Source organism: Rutidosis leptorrhynchoides, chromosome 1 (assembly GCF_046630445.1).
Source record: "Rutidosis leptorrhynchoides isolate AG116_Rl617_1_P2 chromosome 1, CSIRO_AGI_Rlap_v1, whole genome shotgun sequence".
In the NCBI taxonomy this organism is placed as follows: domain Eukaryota; kingdom Viridiplantae; phylum Streptophyta; class Magnoliopsida; order Asterales; family Asteraceae; genus Rutidosis; species Rutidosis leptorrhynchoides.
Genome location: NC_092333.1, coordinates 421467325 through 421478153, shown reverse-complemented (window position 1 = coordinate 421478153; position 10829 = coordinate 421467325). Strand labels below are relative to the sequence as shown.

The following is a 10829-nucleotide window of genomic DNA, read 5'->3' as shown; positions in this document are numbered from 1 at the left end:
AGTTGAAGAATCATGGCTATGGCATCGAAGATTTGGCCACTTTAACTTTCACGCACTAAAAATCCTCCAACAAAAGAATATGATGAGAGACTTGCCTAACATAGAAGAAATCATTGACACGTGTGAAAGCTGTATGATGGGCAAGCAACATAAAAAACCTTTCCCTCGTGACAAAGCTTGGAGAGCGAAAGGTATACTGGAGCTGGTGCACACCGACATTTGTGGACCAATGAGGACCCCGTCACTTAACCAAAACAGGTACTTTATTCTCTTCATCGATGACTATTCTAGAATGACGTGGGTTTATTTCATGCGTGAAAAATCAGAAGTATTTTCGATATTTAAGAAGTTCAAGAACTTCGTAGAAAAAAGTAGTGGCCGTTATATAAAAACGCTAAGGAGTGATAGAGGAAAAGAATACACCTCTACACAGTTTAACAAATTCTGTGAAGATGAAGGAGTTAAACGCCAACTTACTGTTGGTTACGCCCCTGAGCAAAATGGCGTCTCTGAACGTAAAAATAGAACTGTAATGGAAATGGCCAAAACGATGATACACGAAAAAGGCCTTCCAAACAGTTTCTGGGCTGAAGCTGTATACACGGCTGTATATATATTGAATCGATGTCCAACGAAAGCCGTAGAAAACAAGACTCCAATTGAGGCATGGAGTGGAAGGAAACCATCAGCAAAACACTTACGAGTTTTTGGATCTATCTGCTACATCCATATTCCTAAGAAGAAACGTCACAAGCTCCATGAAAAATCAGAAAAAGGAATATTCTTGGGCTATAGCACACAATCAATAGGCTACCGAGTCTATAACCTGAAGACCAATAACATCGTGATTAGCCGAGACGTGGAGTTTGACGAAGACGCTTCTTGGAAATGGGAGGAAGACAAAGTTGAAAAACAAACATATCTGCCGCGGATATCTATAGAAACTCTAGCTCAACATCCACTACAAACAGAGCATTCCGGTCATGAAAGCACACGAGAAACAAGACGAAGCTACAAAGATATATTGCGACAACAAGTTTGCAATTGCGATGGCAAAGAATCCAGTGTTCCATGGCAGAACAAAACATATTGACATCAAATATCACTTTCTGCGAGAAAGCTGTGCCAAAAAAGACATCGAATTAAAATACTGCAAAACTGAGGAGCAGATTGCAGATATTTTCACTAAAGCACTACCAAGACCCAAGTTCGAGTTCCTACGTAACATGCTCGGAGTAACATCGAAATACATTAAGGAGGAGTGTTGAAATATTACTGTATTTCTAGAGCAATCTAAAATTAACTAATTGTATTTAGTAGATATTTATTAGAATTAACTAGAACTAGTAGTAGATATTTGTAAAGTAATTACTAGAAGTTGCTACATGAACTAGTAGAAGCTAGAAGCTTCATGACCGACTCATTGGAGTCTATAAATAGCCAAGAGGCCTTGCAAAATCTATGTACTCAACACACAACACACAAACAATCTCAATAATACACATTCAACTTCCTAAAAGAAATCTTCTTATATATTCACTAATTCACACTAATCACCCCTCATCAATTAAAGAATAATCACTAATTAAATTAAATTAATCTAAAACTATAACAAATCCAACATTTATTATTATTATTATTATTATATTTTACTGCCCTTAAAAAAAAAAAAAAAAAAAAAAAAAAAAAAAAAAAAAACACGCATTAGCTTATTTGTGGAAATAACTCGCCAATTTTCCTCGCTATATATGTCTGGATTGCTGGAAATGCTTGTCCCAGATATACAGATATGCAGCTAGACATGTTAGAATTATCCTGTATGAGCAAAAATGGTAACAGAGTGATATACTATTCTAGTACCAGCTTTTCAGCATTTATTATCGGCATAATTTGTAATATTTCTATTATAACAACGGAGAACAGTCTACTTAGGGGAAGTAGGACTTCTACTTCCTTATAATCACATCATCTTGTACATTTGGCTGGCTGCACTTGAATCAGTAAGTAATAAGCACCTAAACTCCCAAGCTTGGATTTTATAAGTACTAAGTCTTCCACCTTTAGATAAATGTTTAGCACTAAACTTGTTGGTCAAAGGATACCAAATCCAGGTCAGGTGAGGTTCATATTTGCCCCGTGAAAATACCAAGATGAATTAACGGGAGCGACCCATAACTACACCCTGTTTGAATTGCAACATCTTTAAGCTTATGAAGGTCTATTCAGTATTCAGTATTAAATATTTATGTTTATTTAACGGTAACATGCCATTCGTGCAGTTATGAAGGTCTTAACAGACACACCATAAACATGAGACTTATTATACAAGTTGATTTGATTATGTTAGATGAAAAGCTAGTTTAGCATAACATGTTGAATAGTATGCAACTCAAAACAATATGAAACTAGAAACGTCGACAGTGGCGATTTCAGGATTAAATATTAATGGGGTCCCAAAAATTTTGTTCACTATTAAATATATTTGAATGTTATTTTAATGGTAGTTTACTTTTAAAAATATAAAAATTTGGAAAATATATATGGTGTCCAAGTAGTTAAATTTAGTGGTGTCCTACACAATTCAAAAGGAAAACTATAAATCTAAAAAATATATGGGGTCCTTCAGTTAAATTTAGTGGTGTCCTATACAATTTAAAAAGTATTTTCTACTAAAAAGTTTCAAACTAGTGGTGTGCCGTGACCCCACAGGCTTAACACTAAACTCGCCACTGAACGTCGACAATAAGTCTAATAAATAATATTGAAATATGTATTATATATTTTATTTATATAAAATATATGAATATATAAATAAAATAATATATGATTAATCATTGGTTATTTAGTGGAAAGAACAGCTAAATTAAAATATTTTGCATAGTATTCATGAATAAAGAACCATACATCCTGATAATATACAATACATTGGCAAGAAAGAAGATCAAGAATAAGCAAAATCAATCAAGACCAAAATGACAAAAAAAAAAAAAAAAAAAAGACCGAGTCTTGCAACAGTCAGTAAAGTTACTCATCTCGCAACAAGGTCACAACCCGAGTCCACACGAAAGCTGCTTAACTCGACCCGAATACCTTTCCGTGCAGAAGATTTCCCTGTACACTTTTGGATATATATATATATATATATATATTGGTAGGATCAAGAGGGAAGTAACCAATCGGGGGGAAGCAAAAACTTTTTTTTTCGTTTTTTGAAAAAACTTTGTTCACGAAAATTATAGATGGAATGAAAATATGAACATTTAGTAAAGACACTTTGTGATAAATGTTTTTATTTTGACGGGAAAACGCTCGAAGAAGTAATATATAATAATTATCGTATTTTTCGAGCGTATGTTGAGGTTTTAGCTATTGGGGTTTAGATATTAGGGTTTATAGGGTTTAGATACTAGGGTTTAGAAATTTAGGGTTTAGATTTAGGGTTTAGATTTAGGATTTAGATTGAGTTTTTAACACGAACGGTTTAGAGTTTAGGGTTTAGGGTTTGGTGTTTTGGGTTTATGGAATAAACCCAAAACACCAAACCCTAAACCCAAAACCCTAAACCCTAAACTCTAAATCGGGCTAAATTTTACTTCACAAAACATGGAAAAAAAAACGTTCATATTCTTCACGAACAATATTATCTTGAATGTTATTTTTGTCGATCGTTTTCCCGCCTAAATAATAACATTCATCACGAAGTGTCTCTTCTAAATGTTCATATTTTCGTGTGATCTTGATGCCGGAAAAAAAAATTCAAAAAAAACGAAAAAAAAAAAAAAATGCTTCCCTCCGCTTCCCCCGATTGGTTACTTCCCCATTGATCATGCCCCTATATATATATATATATATATATATATATATATATATATATATATATATATATATTCAGAGGCGGAGGTAGCTTATACTCACTGGGGGCATGTGCCACCACTGAGAATGAGGTGACAAATGACTCAGTAGTGTATATTTTGTTAACTTTTAATTATGTGACCCTATCATTTTACCATTGTGACACCACTCATTCACTTATTTTTGTGTCATTGGCCCAATAACAATTAATTTTATGATAAGAATCCAGCCCATTGTGTAATATTACGCCAATAACAAGTAAATTGTATAAAAATATTTGTATTCAGGAATCAGAATCTCAATTTTTAATAATATAATTACACAACTTGGGTTTTACTGACTAATATATGAAGAACAATTTTATAGATATATTGTGACGACTAAGTTGTTGAAGGGAGAAAGTTCCGTTTGTTAATCGTACATATGTTTATAGATATACTTACTGTATTATTCCTTTTTATTTTTAAATAGGTATGATTTTGAAATAAGTTAAATAATTTGTGCCACCAATGAAAAGTATTTCTGGCTCCGCCCTTGTATATATTCTACCTTTAGCATTTGTGTGGCATAAAATCTTATTATTATTGAGGCAAGTATTGTCTTAAAATCTCGGTTCTATCTACGTTCCTTAATTTACGAAATGCACACATTTCAATCTGTCTGACCCGCTCACGACTTATACCCATTACATCCCCGATCTCTTGCAACGTTCTTGTTGTACCATCTTTTAGCCCAAACCGCCATCTAATTACTTTTTGTTCTTTTTCACCTAGTGTATTCAACACCTTATCTAAATCCTCTGACATAGTTTGCTTTATCAATATCTCCTCTGGTGTCTCTTGATCAGGATCATCAATAAGGTCCTAAAATAAAAAATGACCCGTATTAAGATGACCCACACTGACCCATTTCCAAATCCCTGATCAGACGATAATGCCACCTATCGAGGGAAATGGATGGCAAGAATGTAATAAATTTCTCAAATGGGAAAAAGAATAGAAATAAGACAAACCGTGAGTTTGGTATTGTTATCATGGCCAACAGGAATATCAATAGATCGAGCTGGCTTAGGAGCTTGTTCTGCAGATTGAATCCTTTTAATTGAAAGACCTGTATCTACAGCAATTTCAGCACGGGTCGGTTTTCTTCCAAGCTGCTTATCTAATCGATTCCTTGCCTCATTCACCTTAGATTGCACCTCCACCATATAATACTGTCTCATCCAACAAGCAAATTAAAAAAAAAAAAAAAAAAAACAAAAAACAAAAAAGAAACTTTCAGCTAACCAGGCATATATATGATAAAAGCCAAATATAAAGATTCCACTACATCAAATATGTAACTCATTGTTAAAGACACTAATTTTCTTACAGGAACATGGATTATTCTGCTTTGTTCAGCACGGGACCTTTGAACAGCTTGTCTTATCCACCAATGTGCATATGTTGAAAATTTGAACCCTTTCGAAGCGTCAAATTTTTCTGCACTTTTCACCAACCCTCGGATTCCTTCCTGAGAGAAGCATTGATATCAACACAGATGGCAGATATAGTTGGCAATTTCAACCCATTTGCTTATATGAGGTCAACTTGGGCTGTCAGTGTATTGTATATGCATACATATAGTTATGACATTGCTTTGCGATCATATCACAAAGGAATTACAAATTTATGATTTTTTTCCAAAATGAGAAAATTGTTTTGTTGGTCAAGCCGACTCGGCCTGTTTCGACTGACACCCAACCTGACTTGCTCATCTAATAACGTTGGATGCATACCTGAACAATATCCTGAAGATGCACTTTTGTTCCATAATAACTTCTAGCAACAGATATAACAAGGCGTATATTGCTCCTAATCATTTTGTCCCTGCATTCTTCACCATGATGCAAACGTCTCCCTAATTGTACATGATCAATCCCGGCTGCCGAAGCCCATTCCGCAAAAGTAGGTGGCACCCCAAAACGTGTCTCCAGAGCTGTATGAACTTCTTGTAACTTCAACAGGTCCTGCATAAACAAGAAACTTACACATGGATGATACTAAACAAAATAATTGATTATCTTAAGTCCCTATATCAAATCTTAACAACGAAAGATCACAATTCTATGCAACAGGAAGTTACGAACTTCAGAATACGGATAAGAGTTATTAAATAAGAACATTGAAACGTTTTTATCAGAACAAGAGGGAACAATTTTGACCCATTGACTTATAAATAGCTCAACTAGGGTTATGTTTTATCTATTGCAGGTCGAAGGATCACATCAGCATGATTACCTAATAACAAAATGAGTCAAATGATCCAAAGTTACCCAAATTGTATATTTTTTTAGCATATTTGACATGCTGATGTTTAGTATAAAAAACAATACATAAGAAAAAAGTTTTGGGTCATACCTGTATCCCTTTAGAAAGTTCTACTTCCTCTGCAGCAGTTAGAAGCTTAGCATTTGTCATACCTCCCAAAAAAGCCAACACATCCTTTCTCTCACCACGTCTTCTGCTCAAACCTGATTTTGTCGCCACAGTAGTGTGGGCCACCCGCCCTCGAGCCGCTGAAGCAGATTTTATCGACACAATTCCCGCTTCAGCCTTTTCTGTTGCTCTACTTCTCCTCTCTTTTCGTTCCACTTGACGTTTTGATCTCACTGCTATACTAGCAGATAGCTGTTCTTCAAGAAATTGAAGTTCTTCAATTGTGGGCCCATCTTCTTCCAAGAATTGTGACTCGGGCTTGTTTATGGAAATATCAGAATCGGGTAACTTGACTTTTTCTTTGACTTCTAACCCTTTTGGGCTCTTATGGTTCATCATCATTGTTGCTGCACTCTTGGCAACCTTTACTGCAGCCCTAGCTAACGCAATTGCTTCAGAAGCTGCATCAGCATATTCATTTGTGACGAACTCTGGTGGAAAACTTGTTCCTTTATCTACCTAAAAAGGTTCAAATAATAGCGAATAAAAATTTTAGCGGACCTATTTATCTTAATAAGTAATGCAAAAAAGTTGGCCTTTTGACCCATTAGCAGATTCTGACCTGACCTGCTGCATCAGAATAGGCCCATGGTCGACTCCCAGCAATAGAATTTGAACAAGAATCTGAAGGTGGAAGGTGAAATTTTTCAAGATCAAGTAATCCGGCTGTTGATGTCGATGAGGATGACCATTGTCTATCAACAACACCTGAATTTGAATGAACATCTAAAGATGACAGTTTTAATTTCTCTAAGTTTAGCACTGTAGAATCTGTTGATACAGGTGGTGCTGTAGTTGATAAAATGCACCGAGTCGGGGGAAAAATAGGCTCTTTACATTTTGCTGCAATTAAACCAAGTTATAACATTAAGATCAAAATCAATTGTGTGGAAAAATAAAGCATATAAACTAAAGCTGCAAAACATCCCTACATTAGGATTATCACATACTGGTGTGAAAGTAGTAATGAATTTGGGAATAAATAGGTGATAAAACTGGATGATAAGATACTATTGTTACTGTAATACTACAAACTGGCAAAAAAATGACAATGAAAATTATGGATAATATAAAAACTCTAATAATAAGTTAAACAAATTAGCACTAAAATAAATAAATCATTTTTCATAACACCTCCATGACTCCATCATTACACTTTTGTTAAAGTAGTGTAAGACGGTACGTTGTAAGGTTACGCCTTCAACAAGTTTCATAGAAAACTATTAACATGATGTTGTTTTACACACTACTCATAACATCATTAAGCAACGTCCATTTCTGGTAAGTTCACCACCAACCAACTTGCATTTATTATTTCTAACTTCTGATTATTGCATATTTTACTAGATTAAAAGTGTTTATATACGTAATAATCACATCTTACGACACACGGTACAAGTTTTCAGAATTTCCTATTTAAAAAGTATAGTTATAGTTATGGTCTCATGTCATAAAGGTAATCTATGGCATTAATTAAGTATAGTGACTTCTAGTAATCCTAAGGGGCAAATCCAATAACCAAAGCTCCTGTAAACTTAATGGCATTAACCTACAACTCATAACCTTCATAAGCATGACTTTGTCGGGTGATCCCAACTTTAAAAAAAAAAAAAAAAAAAAAAAAAAAAAAAAAAAAGTAAACTTATGTCAAATAAGCTTAGAAGAGTCTTCAAGGAAGATAATAATCAAGTTAAAAGTCTCATTCATGTAACAAAGCTACAAGTTTGATCATAGATTCATAGTACAAGCCTAAAGGTGAACTACCAACTGCAAAGAAATCAAGTTCTTAAAACAAGTTAACATAAGATCCAATTTCTCCAAATATTAGACCATTTTTTACCAGTGTATTTGAGTTTCTTTTAGTTGAATAAAGTACTCTAAAAAGGATCAAATGGATGTACATATGGAAGTAAAAGTATAGTTTAATCATACTAGCAGAGATCATGCATTCGTTTATCAGGATGCATACAGCTAAAAATAAATAATAAATAATCATTATTGTTGCACTATACAAATATGTATATGTAACAATAATGAAATAATATTCTCTAATTCAGAAAATTCCATTAATTCCCTAGTATCAATCCAAAGCATACATATATGACATATGTACATATGTATGTGTGTACATATAAAAGATATTAATTTTGTAACTTCAGCAGATATTTCCATAGTATAAGGAACTGAAATCCTTACAACAACAACAACAACAACAACAACAACAACAAAACCCAATACCACATGAGTGGTGTATGGGGAGGTGAGATATAGACAATCCTTCCCCCTATCCGAGAATAAAAACAAGTCATTCCTCCACCCAGAGTGAAAAAACACTCTCAAAAGTAGAGAAAATCATCCCTCTCTCTATTCGACGGATAGAGATATTGATTTCGAGTGAACCTCCAGCCAATAAGTAGGATTTTTTTAAAAAAAATTGTAAAATAAAATTAAAAATAAAATTGAGACGCCATTAAAATGGTAGAATCAAATTTCCATGGGTTTTAAATCCTGTCTGGAATTCAATTTAGGCTCTAAACAGCCGTCAAGACGCCAATAAATCGACGCTTGCTGATTTATGTATGATAATAAATTTAAAGAACTGAAATCCTTATATATTTTAATTTCAAAACAGAATCATTTAATTTCCACATTGGAGAAATCAACATTTTTGTAAAGAACTATAAATAAATGCTAACCAAATCAGCTCAATTACAGTTCATAAATCTAATTATCAACATATAAACTACTTGCAATATAACTTAAAATGTATATATAAAAGAATTGTGACGATATGAAAGCTTACGTTGATTATGAGAATGGTGAGTGTAGGATTTGAATTGAATTGAAAAGGAATCAGGTAAGCACTTGAATTGAGGGAGCAAACAGGACATGTTTTCAGCTACAGATGATATAGATACATACATGTATTAATGATAATGATAATTGTATACATAGATTCATGCGTACATTTGAGGATATGATAATAATTCATATATTATATTATATATTCAAAAAACAGAAAAAAATAAAAAAAAGATGAACAGAATCGGTGGTGATAAAATTTGAAAGAGAAGAAGAAGAAAGTGAGAGATAGAGAGAAGAATAAGATAAGGAAATCAGGCAGAGAATGAGGACGAAATCTAGACAACACCCAGCTTCTCTGTAAAATAACAAAATTGGGCTGTTGGGCCTTTGTTTAAATATCCATTTCCATTATCCATATTTAATTTATGAATTTAAAATGAAAAATTACCCAAAATACCCTCTTTAAAATCCTTTATATTAAAATATATGTTATAATATATAAATATATATATATATAAATGGATAGTCAATTATTGATACACAAAAGTAATATTATTGTATTACCTAAACTTGTGATATTTTTGCTATAAATAGCCATGAATGCAAGCATTAAACTTGCACCATTTCTCACACTTACAAAGTGTTTCTTTCTTTCTCTCCATTATCATCTTTGTTCTTACACTTCATTATTAGTATTCTTAATCAAGAATCAAATCACTAAAGGTAGTTATAAGCCTACTGAATTATAACATCAAGAATCAAACCACTAAAGGTAGTTATAAGCCTACTGAATTATAACACGTTATCAGCATGATAATCTTAATACTAATTATGGTTGGCTCTGCCACCTAAATGATATATGGTCGGTTATACCACCTGAATAATATATGGTCGACACTGTCGTCTAATTATCATTTATGTTACTAACATTTATATTTCAATTATCTAACATTTATATGGCCGACACTGTCGCCTAATTATCATTTATGTTACTAACATTTATATTTCTATTATCTAACATTTATATGGCCGACACTGTCACCTAATTATCATTTATGTTTACTAATATTTATATTTATGTTATATAACATTTATTAATGATTGCTTACATATGGTCGACACTGTCACCTACTTATCATTTATGTTATATTAAATTTATGTTTAATGTTTATATACTTATGAATATAAAGTGACTATAATTTATCATGTTGTTTGTTTTAATAGAAAATGTCGAATCTGGAAAAGCTTAAATTTACTCCTTTAGAATCAACTGGAAACAACTACATGCCATGGGTTATAAAAGTAAAAATGTATCTTAAATCAATGGGCATTCTTGAAGTCATAAATGAAAATAACACTTGTTCTGAAAAAGAACAAGCAACGGCATGTTGCTTTATTCATCAACATATTGATGAATGCTTACAAAATAATTATGTGACTGTATAAGATCCCCATGTTTTATGGGAAGGTCTCAAAAGCAGATTCAATAATCAAAGAGAAATTTTACTTCCAGCTGCTATGGAATAATGGAGAACATTAAGGTTCCAAGACTTTAAGAAAGTAAATGAATATAGCTCAGCTCTGTATAATACATGTTCATAACTTAAATTCTGTGGACATGAAATAAGTGAGGCAGACATGATGGAGAAAACTTTCTCCACAATGAATGCTGCAAACATCACAGTGCAAAGAAAT

The 10829-nt window shown here is 33.0% G+C and overlaps 1 protein-coding gene across 3 annotated transcripts; it reads right to left on the bottom strand.

The window, feature by feature from the left end:
* Positions 1–2832: 2832 nt before the first annotated feature.
* On the bottom strand, positions 2833–9404 carry LOC139872216 (RNA polymerase sigma factor sigB-like). Of its 3 annotated transcripts, none has more exons than XM_071860066.1 (8): positions 9133–9404; positions 6892–7172; positions 6252–6788; positions 5630–5860; positions 5224–5364; positions 4865–5065; positions 4402–4715; positions 2833–3118 (listed from the first exon to the last, which is right to left on the bottom strand). In XM_071860066.1, the coding sequence occupies exons 1-7, from the start codon at positions 9251–9253 to the stop codon at positions 4434–4436; spliced, it is 1794 nt and encodes a 597-aa protein (XP_071716167.1). In that variant the 5' UTR covers positions 9254–9404; the 3' UTR covers positions 2833–3118; positions 4402–4433. The 3 variants fall into 3 exon arrangements, with proteins under 3 accessions (XP_071716167.1, XP_071716160.1, XP_071716170.1); XM_071860059.1 differs by having other exon boundaries at positions 2834–3111; XM_071860069.1 differs by having other exon boundaries at positions 2834–3111; positions 6897–7172; positions 9133–9270.
* Positions 9405–10829: the final 1425 nt, after the last annotated feature.